The sequence below is a fragment of the Lontra canadensis genome, unplaced genomic scaffold (genome assembly GCF_010015895.1).
Source record: "Lontra canadensis isolate GAN:19392208 unplaced genomic scaffold, GSC_riverotter_1.0 scaffold69, whole genome shotgun sequence".
In the NCBI taxonomy this organism is placed as follows: Eukaryota; Metazoa; Chordata; class Mammalia; order Carnivora; family Mustelidae; genus Lontra; species Lontra canadensis.
Window position 1 is genome coordinate 8,018,927 of NW_022631063.1, and position 20,416 is coordinate 8,039,342.

General features: G+C 39.9%; 1 protein-coding gene across 1 annotated transcript in view; it reads left to right on the forward strand.

Moving 5' to 3' along the window:
• Window positions 1-1,047: 1,047 nt before the first annotated feature.
• The window catches only part of MYO3B (myosin IIIB), a 224,515-nt gene continuing 205,146 nt past the window's right edge, over window positions 1,048-20,416 (forward strand). The window contains exons 1-8 of the mRNA XM_032880284.1: window positions 1,048-1,134; window positions 2,470-2,586; window positions 3,093-3,197; window positions 5,557-5,640; window positions 6,466-6,668; window positions 8,975-9,084; window positions 18,268-18,478; window positions 19,285-19,432. Coding sequence (XP_032736175.1) covers window positions 1,048-1,134; window positions 2,470-2,586; window positions 3,093-3,197; window positions 5,557-5,640; window positions 6,466-6,668; window positions 8,975-9,084; window positions 18,268-18,478; window positions 19,285-19,432 — 1,065 coding nt within the window. The remainder of the gene's footprint in view (window positions 1,135-2,469; window positions 2,587-3,092; window positions 3,198-5,556; window positions 5,641-6,465; window positions 6,669-8,974; window positions 9,085-18,267; window positions 18,479-19,284; window positions 19,433-20,416) is intronic.

Genomic DNA, 20,416 nt, shown 5'->3' on the forward strand with positions numbered 1-20,416 from the left:
TTACAGGAAGGCCTACTTTGACTTGAACTGATTTTATACCTTAAAGAACTATATTTTGGTATGCCAAAGGGGATTGGCATTGTTTGCCAACCAAGTTTTTTGTTTTTTATTTTTGCCAACCAGGTTTTTTAAATGCTTGTGGAGTAAAGCCCCCAAGAGAAAAATCTCACATACATAGACAAGGGGATACATATAAAGATATTCAGTGTTGCTTTATTTAAATAGCAAAAATCGGAATTAATCTAAGTGTTGATGATCATAGGACTGAGTAAATAAATTGGTATATATTTATATAACGTAACATTACCCAGTGATTGAAGTGACCGAAATACGTATATGTATATAGTTTAAAAAATCATAATGTTGAGTGGGAGAAAACAATTTTGCAGAATGAAACAGTATATCATTTTTATAAGCAACATACAGAATATGTATATGGCTCACGTGTATGACCAGTATTTTAAAAACAGACTGGAAGGATACCCACCAAATAGTCGTCATTCAGGAAAGGGGAGTGGGATGAAACGTGGGTAACAGAGATTTCAAATAAATAAGGTAAAATGTAAACATTTTTTATTTATTGATATTTGCTTGCTTATTCTCTCAGTTTTAAATATTTTTCATAAAGTTGGGGTCGATGCTGGTGGATAGCACGAGGGGACCTCAAGGGCAGTATCTGGGTGAGGACTATATTCCTCCCAATGAGCAGAAAGAACATGAGATACTTATTTCTGGAAAAACTGTGGTTGGCATTTAAGAAGAACAAACAGAAGTATTAGATGGGCCCATTTGGCAATATTCCTCACTGTGGTAGAAAGGAGGCTTGAGGTCTGGAGGTCACCTTGCCCTGGATAGCTCTATAGCCACAGGGAGAGGGTCCTAGGGCTTGGGGACCTGGACTGCACTTGCTCTTTCTGTCCCCATCACTGAAGTCTCTGAGCACATGTGGGAAGATTGTGAATGAAACATTCTCGTGGTTTACATTCTGCTACAATTTTTACTATATTAATGCCAATGTTCTCTGGATAAATTTCTAGGCATGAAAGAATGCATACCAGAAGACCCTATCATGTGGAAGATGCTGAAAAATACTGCCTTGAGGATGACTTGGTCAATTTAGAGGTTCTGGATGAGGTACTAAATATTTAGTAGGCAGTTCTCACTGCTGACATTTGTTTCATGTGAATGATCTGACCTTTTTCTTGTAGACCATGTTCTCCTAAGGTCACATGAAAATTTAATTGTTTGTATAGCCTTGAGGTAAAGCTCACAGAGCATTTGGTTGCTGTGACTGTGATCCTGTGTTGTGTTCATTTATAGTCCCCCAAGTGTCCTAAATGATGAAGAGGAATTTTTTCCAATAAAGCCCTTTATATTGTAAGCCTAAATGATTTATTACATCACCAGGAATTATTTTCTGTTTTAGAGAAAGTGCAGTTTAACTCTGAAGTCAAGATAGTTGTTTGTCAAAATCTTGCCATTTGCAACGATGTGGATGGAACTAGAGGGTATTATTTTAAGTGAAATAAGTCATTCAGAGAAAGACAGTTATCATATGATCTTTCTGATATGAGGAATTTGAGAGGCAGGGCCAGTGTGGGGAGTGGATCTTAGGGGAAAAGGAAGGAAAAAATGAAACAAGACAGGACTAGGGAGGGAGGCAAACCATGAGACTCTTAATCTCAGGAAACAAACTGAGAGTTGCTGGAGGCAGGGGGATGGGAGGGATGGGGTGACTGGGTGATGGACACTGGGGAGGGTATGTGCTATGGTGAGTGCTGTGAGTTGTGTTAAGACTGATGATTCACAGACCTATACCCCTGGGGCAAATAATACATTCTATGTTAATTTAAAAAAAAGATAGTTGTTTGTTCTTCATAAAGAGTAGCTTTATTTAGGGAAATAGTGGAGGATAATACAGCTTGAGTTCTAAATTTGAAAACTGTGATAATCTCCACTTAAAGTATGCATGTTTAATAGAGCTGTTAATTGCACTGGAACTGCTTTTGCTGATTCTAACTCCAGAGACCTTTAACTACAATGCATGAATCACTAAAGTGTAACATAGAAGTGTTCAACTCCATATTCCCACTACCTAAATTTTAAGTGTAATGCTTTTAGAAAAGAAGTTACTATTTTTTCTATACTTTTATTAAACCAAATTCTAAGTAGAGCATTTTGATTCGATAAGACAAGTTCTTCGTAATAACAAATAAAACCTTGTTGGCTATCTCAATGTCCTTTAGCAAGTCCTAAGTAGGCCTTATTCTTTCAGCATATTCCTATTTTTGTTTTTCTTCTTCCAAGCCAAATATCTTCATTGAAGATCCTTAGGGTCACTGTATGATTTAAATTGCTACTTTCCTCTTTTAGAAAAAAAAATTCTTATGAGACTAAATTTGTTATTTTGAGAATTCTTTCTTAGTTAGAAATAGCGTTTACTCTCAGTACTATCTATCCTCTTCTTAGGATTCAATTATTCGTCAGTTGCAAAAGCGTTACATGGACTTGGTGATCTACACATATGTTGGAGACATCTTAATTGCCTTAAACCCTTTCCAGAATCTAAGCATATACTCTCCACAGGTAAGGGGTGCTGTAAGAGCATGTTACTCCTTAATAGGAAATTAAAAAACCACAAGGGAAAGTGAAAAGAAGGGAAAAACGAGAATAAACTGCTGCTGCTTTAGCAGTGTATACCCCAACCTGCAGAGGATAATACAACACGGATGGCATTCTTCCATTTCGTGGGTAACTTTTCAGAGCAAGATATAATGGTAATAGCAAACATCCAGTTAGTGCTTTCCACTATCTCACTTACTCCTTGTAATCTTATGAAGCAGGCATGATGATGAAAGCTGTTTGGCTGATGAGGAGACCTAGCATGGGGAAGTTAACGCCCATGCAAAAGCTCATGAAACCAGTAAGTGAAGAACTGGGATTTGAACTTATGCCTGCAGACTCCAGAGTCTGTGGCTCAATAGCCTTCCTGATGCTATAATTCCCCTAACAAGTAACAAAGCCTTGGTTTCATGGGCAACAGGTACCGGTGCATTAGATGTCATCTTTAAATTAATTTTTTTTTCCTTCAGTTTTCCAGACTTTATCATGGGGTGAAACGTGCCTCAAATCCCCCTCACATATTTGCAACAGCGGATGCTGCTTACCAGTGTATGGTTACTTTTAGCAAAGACCAGGTAAGAAGTCTCCTTCCTTCCCTGCCAACTCATCCAGTAGGACGTGTACTGTCTTCCTCTGCAGCTCTTATGTCTTCCTGAAAACTCCATTCTGGTTGCTGGTGCTGATTCAAGGAAATAGAAAATGAAACAGTAGCTCAGTGGTACAGGAATGGTGGTAAAGTTACAGCAGCCAGAGAACGTGAAAATTCTTTTGGAGTTACATGAAGCATTGGCATCATAAACACTCATCTTCCCTGATAAAATGTAAAAAGTGTTTCTACTATGAATATGAGAACCTAGAGCCAACACAAACCTGATTACATGACTACAACTGAAATAAAAACAGAATGTAGAATGACATAAATGAAATTCCTTCTTATTAAGGTCTCGGAATTTTCATGGTTTGATATTTTTTGTACGAAATATTGCGCACAGGTTAACCGATCAAGCCCCACACCATTTAGCTGGTGAGAAATTGTGGTGGATCTGGTAGAGCCTGAACAGATTTTAAATTCAATGCTAGTTAACTACAAAGATCACCCATAAAGCTTCCCTTTCTGGGGGAAACTTCAACTCAAGGTGGTGATATATCCAACCTTAACCCTTCCTTTACTTTCACTATGTATATTTTCGTTTGTGTCTTTAGTCTGTTTGAAATACAAGTAATAAGGTGGGTAAGAAATTTTCTCGAGAGAGTTACTGTGTGTAAATTTTCTGACATCTGTGAAGTCCCAGCTTTGGGTTTGTTAAGGAATAGATGAAACTAAACAGCGCGAGTTACAGAATAGTCTATGGATTCACTTTCAGGTTAGAAACTTGGCTTCTCTGCATTCCGACCTTTCCCAAAGACTTGTGTAGTGTCCGTAGATTTCATAGAAAGGGAGTCAGTGGAGAGAGACACATGTATTTCTAAATTTGAGAAGTTTTCCCATTAGGTTTTTTCTGACACTGAAGGTTGTGTCTTTTCCAGCACAAACCGGTTCTTCGATTTTCCAACAGCAATTGGATGCCCAACAGTTTGATTCATTCAATTCTGATACTCATTTCCCAGAGTTAGCACAGATCCCTCATGGTCAGGGCTCAGTCCCAAAGACTGCCCCCATCTCAGAAGCCAGCCACAAAAGGGGTACCCAGGCTACCCGTACTTCTGCGCAGCCTACAAATTCAGGGGTTTCCACAACCGCCCTCAAGTCTGACAATTCACTAGAACAACTCACAGAACTCAGGAAAACACTTTACTTAAATTTATTGGCTTAGTATAAAGGTTACAACTCAGGAACAGCCAAACGGAAGAGATTATCCAGGGCAAGATATAGGGGAGAGGGGTGGTGCAAAGCTTCCATGCCTTCTTTGGGCATGTCCCCTCCCAACCTCTCAAAGTGTTCATACCAGAAGTTTTCTGAATCTTGTCGTTTAAGAATTTTTATGACTCAGTCAATCTCTAGTCCCTCTCACCTTCCTAGAAGTTGGGGTGATAGGGCTGAAAGTTTCTACTCTCTCATCGTGTATTTGGTCTTTTTGGTGACCAGCACCCACTGGGAAGCTATCTTGGGCCCTACGTTGAACCACCTGGGTAGCAGTTAGGTTTGGTTGAAAGGGACTTTTTTTGTGACTAACAAAAGATGGTCCTACTGCTGCTATGATTCAGGAAGTTCCAAGGGTCTTAGGAGCTCTGTGCCAGGAACCAGAGACAGAGACCAAATATATGTTTTTTTTTATTATACCACACCCACCAATCTTCTTGATACATAAAGAGCCCCTAGGAGTGAACCAGACAAACAGGCAAAGGATATGGGCTGTTCACAAAAAAGAAAATATGAATAACTTTAAACATATGAAAAGATCTCAGCCTCACTCATAATAAAATAAATGCAAGTTAAAACTCACTTGGTCTTGAGACCAAAACTGTTCTCTTACGTTTTCGATTGGCAAAAACCCAACATTCCCTATTAGTGAGGCTGTAGGAGAACAGGCACTTTCGGGGATTGGTCCAGTCCTTAGGAAAGCAATTTGGTACTACCTATCCTATTTATAAATGTATTTATCCTTGACTTCAGCAACTCATTTCTAGGAATTTATTCTATAGAAGAGCCTGCATGTAAATATAATGCCCTAAGTATAGGGTCATTCATTGCAGTATACTCCTTATGTACCCATCAATACGAGACTGGTTAAATTGACTCTGGTACATCCATACAATGGACCAAGCAGTGGTGAAAAGGTTGAAGAAGTTCTCAGTGTATGGAAATGGAAAGATTCCTTAAATAAATCATTCAGTGAACAAAAGGAAGGTGTACAGTGGTGGATATTATATGAAAACCATCCCTGAACATCCTGTGCTATGAATTCTTCACTCTCACTCCTTTTTCTGTGTCAGTGCATTGTCATCAGTGGAGAAAGTGGCTCTGGGAAGACAGAAAGTGCCCACCTGATTGTTCAGCATTTGACTTTCTTGGGAAAGGTATCGACCACCTGTTTTATGTGTCATGGCTAGAATCCTTGCCAGTGTAACTGCATATTTTATAAATGATGGAACTACTGGTTTTTATTGGTTGTTATGTAAGAACCTTCCATCTTTATTATGTTTACTTCCTGATAGCAAGGCCTCTTAAGATGTCAGCATGCCATCCCTCTTTCACGTAGTGAGGAAAATAATGCCAGCACGAATTTACTAGATTATCAGCAATTAATTTTTTATGTTTTCAATGTAATAGAAATATTTAGCCATTAAGTAGCAAAAGTGGTTAAACACTAGGAACAGGCTCAGGGAAAGCCACTAAGGCGATTAAAGGGTTGGAAAACAGAAATCTTGAGCAAAACTTGAAGGGAATGGAAATTTTTAGCTTGGTGAAATGGACGTTGAAGGAATGACTTAAAAATAGCGTAGCAGTTTCTTAGAATTAGTGTATTATGAGACTAAGAATTTAAGGAGTATTTTCTACAAATGAGGTTTATTGAACGTTATAATGGATGACAGAGAAAAGTTATGGGATCTCTCTATTTAAAACTCTTTCTAAACTGTTTATGCATTTTATCTGTCAAGGATTTTAAGTGAAGTGAGACTGGATGTAAAAATTGAAAACCTAATCTAGCCCCATCTGATACCTGTGCACCTGGGGAGTTGCTCGTCTGAGAAAACAGTGCTGGTGGTTGATGCTAATTTCCCCAAGTGAAGGTCTTCCCAAAAGGATAATGTGAATTTGCGGGGGGCAAGAGGGGGTGCCTGGCAATTTTGCTAAGATCATATTTCAGGAAGCTCCTCTTGACTGTTGTCTGTTTGGCACAGGCCAATAATCAGACCTTGAGAGAGAAAATTCTGCAAGTCAACTCCCTGGTGGAAGCCTTTGGAAATGCGTGCACTGCCATCAATGACAATTCCAGCCGTTTTGGAAAATATCTGGAAATGATGTTTACACCAACCGGAGCTGTGATGGGGGCAAGAATCTCTGAGTATCTCCTTGAAAAATCCAGAGTTATAAAACAGGCAGTGTAGGTGCATGATTTTTTCACTCTGTTTTTGCTCTGCAAGATAGACCAGGAGGCTTTGGTCATCTTAATGGCCCCGTTTCACCTTTTTCTTAGCATCCATGCCCCCCAACCCACCCCCAGGCTTTCCAAGAACAAGGAATTATTTAAGCAAAGGATAAGTGATAATTTTTAACCTAAAAGATATTTGCAGACCAAGTACAAGGGTTGGGGTGGGAGTACTTTGGAATTAGTATGCCCATTTTTTGGTTATGCCAGGGAGAATTTAAAACATTGTGAACACTTCTAAAAATCCTTAGGTACCAGGGCACCTGGGTCGCACAGCTGGTTGAACATTCAGCTCAGGTCACGATCTCAGAGTTGTGAGATCAAGCCCTGCTTTGGGCTCCACACTTGGTATGGAATCTGCTTGAGATTCTCTCTCTCTCTCTCCCTCTCTCCCTCCCCTGCCCCCATTCTCCCTCTCAAATAAGTAAATACATCTTCAGGAAAAATCACTAGATACCTTAAAATTGAACTATTAAAAAAAGCATTGGTCATATTCCACATACTACTTTTTTTCCCTAGATTGAAAAGGAAAAAAAAAAATGATTTTGTTTTAAGAAGAGCTCAGTCAGTTAAGTGTCTGCCTTAGGCTCAGGTCATGATCTCGGGGTCCTGGGATTGAGCCCTGCATCAGGCTCCCTGCTTAGTGGGGAGCCTACTTCTCCCTCTCTTTCTGCTGCTCCCCGTGTTTGTGCTCTCTCTCTCGCTGTCTCTGTCAAATAAATAAATAACATCTTCAAGAAAAATAAAGGCAGTAGGAAGCCATTTAATGTTTTCAAGCAGAGGAGTCACAAAACCCAAGTTGCATTTCCAATGACTGCTCTGGCTTCAGTGGGGAGAATGGATTGGAGATGCAGTAGGGATCCTGTTGAGACCATTAGGAGGCTGTCTGTTGCCAGATCCCTGTGAGGCAGAATGTTGGCCTGGACTGAAAGCATAGCAGTGGAGAGAGGTGGAGAGAAGTCGATGAATCTGAGAGCTACTGTGCAAGGACAGTCCACAGCACTTGTTCTGGGGTCAGAACTCAAGTGTCCTCCTCTGTCATACATTTGCAGTTTCCTCACAAAATAGGGCTGGCGTGCAAATTAAACAAATGAACAAAAAGACAGAGTGAGAGTTATTTTAGCTTCCTTATGGCTTCTTGATTAATTTTTATGATGTCCCTTCCTTCTTTCTCCCCAAATTAGGGTGATTTTAAAGTTTATGGAGCTACCTCTGACATAATGGAAAATACAGTTTTCTGGGTACAAATGTAAAGTGGTCTTTTGCAAAGATAATATGAAGAGGGTTCCAATCACAGCTATGTCATTTGTTGTATATGTCACTTAATACAGTATCCTTATACCTTACTTTCCTTATATGCAAAAAGGGCATAATAAAATCACCCATACAGAGCTATTATGAGAATCAAATGAGATATATGATTTATACCAAACATAGAATTTGAAACATAATAGGTATCTAATATACCATAACATTATGATTATTAAATTTATTCAATACGACAGCAGTGCTGAGGTAAAATAGACTGAAGTTATTGGATGAGGGAAGAAAATAGGGCTTGTGAAGGTCCTGTTTCACCTAAGCTTTCTTGTCTGCTCCCTTCCAGGCACATGCAGGATTTCCCTTTTAGGTATGCTGCGGTTGGATGTGGTCATATGACCAGTTCTAGCAAATGAGCGTTTAATGGCAAGACCCTCGGCAAAGTGCGAGATGGTGGCTGCTTCATAAGCCTGGGCCCATGAGTGACTATGATGAGCACAGCCCCCTTCCCTTTGCTGGCCTTCAGTGGACATGTACTCTGAGCAAGAAGTGACCTTCTGTTAAGCCATTAACATTTTTGGGATGTTTGTTATTGCAACCAAACCTAGCCAAACCAGATATATACAGGGAAGAAAACCAAATTGAATTTATGCTAGGGGTGGATATTGGTAGGCAATGTTCAGAAGAATTGAGAACTAGAAATATCTGCAAAAAAAAAACTATAAGAAGGCAAGACCAATATGGGTCAGCCAAAGCCAGCATGTTGTTATCAGAGCTTAAAAAATAAGTGGCATTTGTACCAGGCATACTGATTCATAAAGCTCTAAAAGGGCTTTATCATCTCTGTGAATAGATGTATAGTTACTAGATGCTCAAGTTAGATACCTAGGAGGCAGAATCCAGATCCCTTTCCCTCACTGCCTTCATTCATTCTCTCAGAATGTTCTTTTACTTATTCCTCAAAATAGACCTTTAAGCTTACCCTTGTTCCCCATCATCAGTATCATCGCTACCTATCCAAGTCACTTGCTGTCTCACCTGGACCTCCTGATTGGTCTCCTTGTATCCATCGTGGCTTTTTATAGTCTAGTTTTCATCCTGCAGCTAGAAGGTACTTTTTTCAACATGGATCTACTCATGCCATATACTTACAGTGCAATGTCGGTCCAGTTTAAAATGCTTCAAAGAATTCTAACTGCCTAATTAATAAGGTCCTCATTATGGCCTAATAAGGCTTGGTGTGGGCTGGCCCTGCCCAACTGCCCACCCCCTTCTCACTAGCTTTATTTTTTTTTTTTTTAATTTGTTCTATGTGGGTATCATGCTCAGAGCCCTTGTGTATATGTTGCTCCCTGTCTTTGGAATGCTTTCTCCCTTTTTTCTGTAGCTCTTTCCAGGCCCTTCTCATGTTTCAGTGTTTGGCTTAAGTGTTATTTCCTTAGAGAGTCCTTCTCCTGACTTGACAAAAGTAGGCCTAATCCCCCAACACTGTTCTTCGTCTCAGCCTTTTGTTTCAAAGCCCTCATCACAGGTTTCCTTGTTTCCTCAAACTCTGTCACTAGAAGGAAAGCTCCAGAAAGTATGAAATCTCCTAGTCTTGTATTCCTGGCACCATGGTGCCATCCCACCATGATTGGCACTTGGTAAATTTATTAGTTGAGGGAACAAATGAGTACGAAATGGCAAGCAGAGGCATCTAGAATATAGGACAGGAGTAAGAATACAGGAGAAGAGCTTTGATACAATAAATGACCAAAGGAAGACCAGAATACCTAGGAGAAACTGAAGGGAAGAGTGGGGCCCATGTCACAGAAGAGAACAAGGAAAAGAAACAAGATTTCTTTCCATAGAGCTAAGTTGGCCAAGGTGAGGATTTGCCAAATCCTAGGGATATAAACAAAAGAGACTGTCCTCCAGAGGAAGGAAAGGGACCCAGAGCAGGGCTTTTTCAAACTGTCTATGCCAAAGGACCAGTTTAAAATTTCTCAATCCATTGTGAACTAATACCTTGTAAAACATAATGGAAATGAATTATCCAAAAAATTATTATACTCATGGATGTCATGGCAATGTCGCATGGTATAAAATATCTAGACATGTACACTGACAGCAATCCACAGACCACACTTAGAGTAACACAGATCTGAAAGGACCTTGGCCATGATGGCTAAAAGAGGGTGGACAGCAGGAGACCAGGGGACTGGTGCATGCCACTTTGAAAGAATATAGCTTTGAAAGAGTGGAGATCTCAGTTCTGGGACCAATTCTGCTCCTAACTTGCCATAGGACTGGAGACCCACTTCTTTCTGGGGCCCCAGTAAAATAGGGAGATTGGCTGATAGCTCTCTAAGCTGGATAATAGTTGTCTCTTAAACAATGTGGACTACAAATGGAAAGTAAGTGGCACAGAGGCATAGTCATTTGGGCTGTACTAGAAAGATCTCTAAACATGTGTAACCTGAGCTGTTATATATGAATGTTCCATTCTCTGAAACCTCCTTCTGTGTAAAGATAAGTGTGTTTAATAATGTGACACTGTGACAATTACTATACTAATCCTATCACTATTCCTATGCTATAATTGGGTTGTGGCCTATTTAATTTGCATATTTGGAAATGTAAATTTGCCACAGGATAATATTTTTCATAGAACAGAAATGGTATAAATTACTTGAAGCGCAGAAGCAGAATATGTTATTAATAATATCCCCTCCCCCCTTTTTCAGGGGAGAGAAAAATTTTCACATATTTTACTACATTTATGCTGGTCTTTATCACCAGAAGAAACTTTCTGAGTTCAGACTTCCTGAGGAAAAGCCTCCTAGGTAAGTGTCAGGGGTTTTAGTTGTTGATTTTTAATGAATGTGTAACTAGCATTTGAGAAAACTTAGAAATAAGTGGAACTGTTTTTCCTAACTGGATACTGATAGTCTCTTAAGTTGAAATACCCAGGATAAGATGGCGGGAACTATGTCTCACCATTTTCATTTCCGAGAAAGTTCAGAAACTTAACTATAGCCATTTTACTCAGCTGTGTGTGCCATTATTCCACTTCACTATTAGACTGAAAGGGAATTGCCCTGGCGAAGAAGGAACCCAGTGATGGCCTGGTATTCGGGGGCCATTTGCCAACACAATGCTCATTGTATTTGGTCCTACCCCATTTAGGTATATAGCCGATGAAGCTGGAAGGGTGATACATGACATAACTAACAAGGAGTCTTACAGAAGACAATTTGAAGCAATTCAGCATTGCTTCAGAATTATAGGGTTCACTGACAAGGTAAGTGATTGCCAAGAGAAAAAGAAACTCAAATGTTCATATTCTTGGATCAATGTGAGTGAAGATGTGAATGTTCTAACTTGGAGGAGGATCCTTTCTTTTCCCCCGTCATCTGATCATGTATAAGTTCTTGCTCCTCAGAATCTTCACCTGGGAGCTTGTTAGAAATGCAGACTCTCAGGGCACCTGGATGGCTCAGTCGATTAAGTGTGACTTTTGATTTCAGCTCTGGTCATGATCTTAGGCTCATGGAATCAAACCCCAAGTTGGACTCCACACTCAGCGGGGAGTTTGCTTGAGATTCTCTCTCCCTCTGCCCTTCTCTGTCCTGCATGCTCTCTCTCTCAAACAAATACATAAATCTTAAGAAAAAAAAAAAAATCAGGCTCAAAAATATAAAAGGGGGGGCGGTGCCTGGATGACTCAGTTAGTTAAATGTCTGACTCTTGATTTTGGCTCAGGTCATGATTTCAGGGTCGTGGGATCAAATCCCATGTTGGACTCCATGCTGGGTGTGGAGTCTGCTTAAGATTTTCTCTCCCTCTGCCTCTCCCTGTCCTCCCTCTCTAAAAAGAAGGAATGCAGACTTGTAGACTCCCAGGCCAATCTAAGAATGGCTGAACCAGAATCTGATTTTAAACAAGATGCACAGGTGAATATTAAAGTAGAAATACTGTCATAACCGCCTCATACCTGCAAATTGTTCCCGTTGTCACGGTTCACTATAGCTATGATAAACACCAAAGCAATACTGCCCTTTTCTTGAGTTGAGGTTGTGCCAGGCATTAAAGTGAATTGTGTAATAGAAGTATGGGGATATGTAAGTTACACCCAGCTACAGAAATATATTTATGCTAGTAGTTCCTTGTGCACCAAAACAAATTAATTTGAAGCTTTTCAACTTTCTTGCAGTCACTTCCTTCTCTGTGATACACAGATGCACATTACTACCTCTAGCTCTAAGTATTGTACTATTCTTATCTTTCTAGATACAGGCTGTCTCTATTAAATATATGCCAGGGGTGACAGAAGATATTTATAACCCTAGGTTCAAATATTATTCTGTGATACATTTATGCCATAGTTTCTGGGCTTCATGCCATCAATTTGGCAAAATACACAGATTCTTTTGCTTTTCCAACAAAGGTGGTGAATGATTAGGAGGTAGGTGAGATTGTTAAATCTTAAGGGATTAGATTACAAGACACTCCAGTTACCCTGGGACAGCCACTCTGGGTAAAGGATTGCTTCTGTAATCTAATGAGTTTGGCCAGCCCTTCCCTCCCCAGCATGGCTGATTTTAGTCATAATAATACCTTCCTTTTTTCTAAGCAGCTGTTAATTTTCTCTTTTGGCCTCCCACTGACTTTAGACTGACAGACAGTGGAAAATCCCAAAGGACAGATAAAAACAGAACTGTATTTCCCTTGGCTCCTTAGAGGAGAGCAATTAAACAGGTTCAAGCCTTATTAAAGGGCCTTTATGGTTATTAATTTATGGAGCTGGTTATTATCAAGATGCATCACCAGAAGAGTCCAAGCATGGTGGACATGGCAGTAGAGCAATTTAAAGTCACCTAGGTCATGCCAAAGTGTTCAGGGGCATACTGCCTTAAAAGGGTATAGGATAAAAGGATAGAGAGTTAGCCGTAAGGTTAATAATATTTGGCTTTCTGGGTGCCTGGGTGGCTCAGGTGGTTAAGTGTCAGACTCTTTATTTTGGTTCAGGTCATGATCTCAGGGTCATGAGATCCAGCCCCAGGTCAGGCTCCATGCTCAGTGTGGAGTCTGCTTGAGATTCTCTCCCTCTCTCTCTCTTCCTTCTGCCCCTCTTCCTGCCTGTGCGCAAGCACATTCTCTTTCTCTGAAATAAAAATCTTAAAAATATTTTGCTTTCAATGAGTGTAAAGATAGTTATAGAATACTGTGAAGAGATAGGTCCTAGCTCTAAAAGAGGGTTATAATGGCTCTTTTCTAATAATAGAAATACAGTGCAAATAGTAATCAAACAGATGCTATTTTAAGAAAACAAAATTAAAAACAAAACAAATTAAATATGTTACATATGTGTCCTTGAAGTAAGCGGTCTCTAACCCTTGTGGAAGAAAAGTGGAGTAGAAATGAATGAATGCATGAATAAATATGAAAATAAAGAAATGTAAAAAGTGGTAAACATACTTGATTTCTGTCTGATCTGGACTGTAAAATGAATAACCAGAATTTAAGTGTATATGTATGCATTTATGTCCATGTCCCATATTAATTCATACTGGAAATAAACTTATGTCAGTTAGCAACCTTGGAAACAGAAGGAAGAGGCTGGCTCATATCTCTCTAAATTTTTTGGTTATATCTTTGTCTGTGTTTCTACAGACAACCTTTTTTTTGCTGAATTCACTCAATTCACTTTATAAACTCAAAATAGTTTGGCTAAATTCAGAAAGACTCAGTAGAATGTAGTCAGGGAGCAGATGCCAAATAGCTGATGTATCAGAACCTTTTCTTAAGTTTATCTGAGGGACGTTTCTAGACAGAGCTTAAATGAACTGGTCAATTTAATCAAAATTATGGTCACCCTTCTTTCTTATAATGTCATTAGTTCCCTGCAGAAATGTTCATAGTATTACTCAGATTCTCCCAAACTCTTACAGCAAAATTTTATGAGTAACAAACCTCAGTGTGGACTCGGGAGCATGAATTTTAATTCTGGGACACCAGCCAAAAGTATCTGAAAGAACACTTGACCCTGACTTTACTGTAAAGAAGGCTCCCTGGTAGAAGGAGACTTCCACTAGCAATGATGGCTCTTTGCAGGGGATCGGGCAGGGGTGAGGGGTGGGGTGGGATTGTACCTAAAACCCTATTATGAAGATCCAGGCTTTTGGAGTCCTATTTTTTTTGAGTCAACCATATTATTTTTGCTTAATATTATGCTTGTCTTACTGGTATTTGAATTATCATAACATATTTATATTTAATACTACATGAAAACATTTTTGGTAGATTATCTGCATGATGGTCAACATTGGATATTTTCTACAGATGAAGAGGTTAAGGAGAAGGTTTTGAGATTAGGGCAGAATTTTCTCCCTTTCTTCAAGATAAATGATGAATTTGGGTGAGTATTGCTGAAGAGAACTGAAGGGTTATATGTGAAAATATACATTGGGGATTTCCAATGTCTTAATGACAGAAAATAGGACTTAGCATTGACTTTTTTTTTACACTACTTTATTGATGTGTGATTGATATACACCCCCCCAAATTTTTTAAACCAGTCATTGGCTTTCAAGATACAAATATTCTGAGCCTTTGAAAAGGAACCTGAAGATAGGTGTTGGGATAGAGCGCATAAGGGAGAAGACCCTTTAATTGGATCTAATGTACTTAGGGCAGAATTGGTTTAAAAAAAAAGAGAGAGAGACCTATAAAAAGGAAACAAGGTAAAGAGACACTGAGAGGGCAGGTCAGTTCCTAGGAAGGTGTTGGGAAACAACTACCATGAAAGGGCTGTAAACCATGCTAGGAGCAATTTCCTTAATCAGCTCCAGGCTAACAGAAAACCAAGGTGCTTTTCAATTTTCTACTTAGCCTCAACTTTATTGAAAGAATACCTAAAACAGGGAAAAGAGTGTCTCTGTTTTAAGAAAAAAGGAGGGGCACCTAAATGGCTCAGGTCTTGATCCCAGGGTCTGGGATAGAGCCCTGCTTCGGGCTCCCTACTCAACAGGGAGTTTGTTTCTCCCCCTCCTTCTGCCTGTCACTCCCCATACTTATGCACGCGCTCTCTCTCTCTCTCTCTGTCAAATAAATAAATCTTTTAAAAAAATCTTTAAAAAGAAGAAGAAGAAAGCAGCAGCAGCAGCAGCAGCAAAGACCCCACTTCTACTGATTGTTGGTGAAAACGCATTCATACTCACCAGCAATGAATTGGGAAACCAGCTAGAGGAGTCATTAATCTTCTTGATAGTATTTCCTGTCCTGAATGACATTATTTTGGTTTATCATATAGTAAGTTGGAAACCTAAGAAATAAAAAGATAGAGCATCATAGCAAGATTTGGTAGCAAAGGCAGGGATGCCAGGAAAGGCTGCATAGCTGGAGACCAGGCAAGAGGAAATAAGCAAAGTGAGGAAGGTGAAAAATCAGGCTAGTGTAGGAAGAAAAGAAGAGGCTTGATCAAGAAGTTCTGTGTGGGGGTGGTGGGGGAGGAGAGGTATAATCCCTCAGATGAACATACTACTGATTATCTTCTACCATGGGTGATGTATTGATCAAGGTAATGAGGTCTGTCATGTTAAATCCAGACGAGTCCCAGAAAACCCATTTAGTAGATGTTCTTCTTAGCCAGTCTTCAGTTGTGTGATTAAAACAGTGATTTTTGACACACAAAAAAAGACATCTTGCCTTTGATTTAGAAGGTTGAAGAACAGTATTTATCTGTAGTAGAAGCCTGGTTTAAAATCCTCATTTGTCTTTGTAGCATTATCAGGTATCCAGCAGATGTCACTATTACAGTCTGTGTTCAGTGGAAGGCTCACTTTGGGAATAGTCCTTTATCAATGGTCTAATGACAGTTCCTATTAGTTTGCTGCTATGTATAGTACTAAATCAAGTTTCTCACTTGAGTGTATTTTGTGGAAGTACTTTTCTCCATCTATAAGCATAAGATGCAGAAATTTCCTGGCTGCATATTTGTCTCACCTACAGGAAATGCATATGCTTAAATAAGTAAATACACTTTTTTTTTTTTTTACCATTAATGCTACTTATGTATTTAACTTTCAATATAAAAATAGGACTTAGATAATCTACATTTACTCACAATATGACATAAAATGCATGGAGTTTTTTTCCCCCTCACACCAATTCTCCTACAATTTGGTTCATTTCTGATACTGTCTACCTGGAGTTAACATCAGATCACACAAGTTAGGGGCTCAGTTCCACAAGATTGTCCCCACTTCCGACACTAATTGCAAGCCCTAGGGTTCACCTACTGACCAAGTGGCTATAAAATGGGAGGTTTAGAGTTCCAGGACCCCAAACTTGAGTTTAATAATTGGATAGAAGGACTCAAAGAATTTGGGAAAACAGTTTCTTAGTATTACTGGTTTATTATAAAGGATGCAACTCAGGAATAGCCAAATGGAAAAGATGCATAGGGCAAGGTAATGGGAAAGGGAGTACCACCTTCTCTCACCACTTCTCACAACCTGAAAGTATTCTGGACCTCATCGATTAGAGATTTATTCCATTACACAGGAATAAATGATTAAGTTATTGTCAGTTGGTGATTCACTCATGGAAGTCCATGGTTCAGCTAAAAATTCCAACCCACATGTGTGGTCTCTAGCAACCGGCCCCATTCCCCGAGAGTTACTTCATTGGCACAAACTCAGTTACGGTTGAGGGGCTTATTGTGAATAAGAGGATACTCCTTTAACACCTGTTACTCATAATTCCATGGGTTGTTTAGCTCTTGTGCGAGAAATCAGTATGAAGACCAAATGTATGTTTTTATTATATCACAATATCACAGATAATTTCTAGTGAGTCAGAGTATTTCCCGACCTCATTCATTAATCTGTACTCCATTATTTAACTTTAAAATGTTCAGTGTCCCTGATAACTATTTCATAAAAGCTATATTCAAAAGTGGTAAAGGAAACATCTCTTCTTTCACTTTGAAGAAAGAACATACCTGAATTTAGAACTGGTATTAGGGTAAATGGCTAAAAGTGGCTTAAAGAACAAAGAAGATCAGTGGTCCCTTATGGAAGAATTTAAAAGTGAGAGGTTCATGTTGCAGAACAACTTTGTTCCATGCAGTCATTGGTGTCAGGAATCCTAGACAACTGTGTGGGAGGCTGGGTTGTTGGGAGGTCCAGCCATCAATAATGGGAAAGAAAAAGCATGGAGGAGGCATGTTTGCTTCTGTAAGGCTGAGCTCTGAATTCGCCCACATCATCCTACTTGCTCCTTTGTTGGGAATTGAGTTCCATTGCCTAACTGCAAGGGAGCTTTAGAAATTTGTTCGTGTGCCCAGGAAAGAGGGGGTGTTGGACTTTGGTGGACAGCTAGCAATGCTAGTGGTTTGTTGGTTGGATTGACAGTGACCAAACACAGTTCTTGCTGTCCTTTTCAGGAGGTGCACTCAGTGTACAGAATTTTGGCTGGGATTTTGAATATTGGAAGCATTGAGTTTGCAGCTATTTCCTCCCAACATCAAACTGATAAAAGTGAGGTGCCCAATGTTGAAGCTTTGGAAAATGGTAATTGTTTGATATCTGTGCCCCGTGTAGCCAAATTGCATGTTTCTTTCACTTTGGTAGTTTTCATCTTGGTAGTTTCTCAAGATGCTGTGAAATATAGTGTGGGTGTTTTCACTAACTAGGATTTTCCAAAGGATGACTTGTGGAACATCAGTATTCTTTCCATAAGCTCTGCCAAAAAGAATTCCACAGCAGGTCTGGCAGTGGTGTCAACACTGCCTACTTTTGAAAATCATCTACAATTTTTTGAAAAAATGCAAGAGGTGGATCCCTGTCTGAATCCACTGTACCAGCAGCTGCAGGGGACAAGCAGGCACCTGTTTAAAGTTCTAAGGATAATAATGGTGACACAAGGAATGAGAATCCTGAATTAGAAAAAAAAATGATTTAAATAAACACCTTTTGTCTTAAACTGCAGCATCTTTCACTGCCTTTAATAAACTAAGATGCTTCATGACTCTTGAATACAGTCCCCAACTCTTTGACCAAAGACCATCTCCTCTCACTTTTTCTTATCAAACACCTGTGAAGAGCTTTCAGAACCACTTGGGAGATGCTGTATCCATCCAGATACTTCTTGGGGTTAGGGACCTGGCTTCTTTGCTTTTGCATCTGAAGTGCCTAGGCAGAGCCTGGCACATCGTAGATGTTGAGTCAGTGCTAGCTGAATGGATGGATGGATGGATGGGTGGATGGATGAGTACATTCTCTGGTGTCATCATTACCCTTTATTGCAGCTGCCTCCGTTCTCTGCATCAGCCCTGAAGAACTCCAAGAGTCCCTTATTTCATACTGTGTGGTCACCCGTGGTGAGACCATCGTCCGAGCCAATACTGTCGATAGGGCTGCGGATGTCCGAGATGCCATGTCCAAAGCGCTGTATGGGAGGCTCTTCAGTTGGATTGTCAATCGCATCAATACACTCCTGCAGCCAGACAAAAGCATATGGCAAGTTCCCTCGGGAAGCAGAGGACTTGGGAGAGCTGTCAGTGGCCCCGATATCTCTCAGGATGTGCAAGAGGAAGTGTTAGGTCCTCTCCTGAGTTTCCTTTAGTGAAGCTCTCAGGTCTTTTCCTTTGAAAGGAGAAGAGGATCCAGGAGAATGGAAGAGGCACATGACTGACAGCTATCATAGTGTAGTGTTTAAGAGAACAGGCTTATCTGGGAGCTGGGCCAACTGGGTTTGCATTTTAGCTGTATAGTTTGATTGGCTCCCATGTTCTAAGTCACAGTTTTCTCCTCTGTAAAATGAGGGTAATACTATCCTCCTCATAGTGTTGTTTCATGAAAAGTTTTAGAGCTCCGTGTCTTATAATATGATTGCTGCTGCTACTACTACCTTTTCTTTCCTAAGCGTTAGTGGTTTCTATGTTGTGGAAGAATTAACAACATCAAATTCTAGATTATTCTTCCAATTAAGCCCAAAGGGTGGGAAGGTTGAAGAATGAATGGGCAGCAGTTCTAGCCCCTTCAAACCGAGTGGTTCCTCCCTAATCTCTATATGGAGCTTCTGAGTGAGATTTTAAAGGACTCTACTGCTTAAAAAAAAAAAAAAAAAAAAAGTTGGAAATACCATTGAAAGACTGTAGGAAGGACTGGTGTAAGACACAAACTGTTTCTTCCCTTAGAGGCAGCTGAATGCTGCTTTCCACAGGTGGTTGTGTAAGTTGGTAAACGCGTGGGCCCATACATTTTCATCATCTTGAGATGAATGTTTCCTCCCCTAAAAGGCTTTTTTCTTCTCTCTCATGCAGTAGTGCAGATGATGGTATTAATGTGGGGATCTTGGATATTTTTGGATTCGAGAACTTTCAGAGAAATTCATTTGAACAGCTCTGCATAAACATCGCCAATGAGCAAATCCAGTACTATTTCAACCAGCACGTTTTTGCTCTTGAGCAGGTAACAGTGAACTCTGAAGTAATTAAACCTGATGGGGAAGGTGTCTCCAGGCTGCCCATAATTTGAAGCAGAAACCCTGTTAGGCTGACAGGTAAAAGAGTCTAAGGAAAAAACACTGGTGAGACAGTCTATCAAAATAAATAGCTGAAATTTGCCAGAGAAAAAGTCTTGATTTCTGTGGAAAGTTACATTTCCTCTCTTGAGTGGAGCTGGTGACAAGCCAGTTATTTAAATGTTGCTTCCAAACTATTTCATACATACTGTCCAAAATGCTACATTCTCTTCTACTTTATTTGACTAAAAGCATCTGTGTTGTGTCCAGAATGACACAGGTTGGACTTGAATTCAGGGCACAGATTCTTGTGTTTCCTAACTCCCAAACAGGCTTCTCCACCCTCCACCTCCTGCACACCAGATCCCACAGTAACTTGGGAGGGGGAGTGGCTCCAGGGAGGAGTAAGCTATGTTCTTGGTTTTCTCCAAATGAAAGTCTTTCCCTTATGAGGTTAATGGTAAATAAAACAGAGTGTGAAGCTCATATGCCCAAAGGCTAGGAGGCCTTCCCCTCTACCCCAGTTTCTACCCCAGCCCAAAACTTTGTCCTGTATGAAGTAGTTCAACAATGAAATATTCTGACTGAACCCTTTGCTTTAGGAGCGAAGACACACACACTGTACTGTGATTACATAAACACAAAGACATGGAGTAAAAATATCAGTATTGGCTTTATCAGTGGAACTGGATACAGCTCTATCACTCTCCTCTCCCCTCCTACCCTGCGTAAAACTCAACCTCTTTTCACTTAGCTCCTTGCATTTATTCCCTGAGGAATCTGGAGTTTTCTAGTTTTTCAGTCCGAGATGATTCCATTATAGAATGCTTTACAGAAAATTAAAGTCTGCTTTCTTCCTGGTTTAAGCCATATTTATCACCAAAATAATTTTTTTTCAGTTGCCCTTCTATTCCATGTCGGTTTCTAAATTA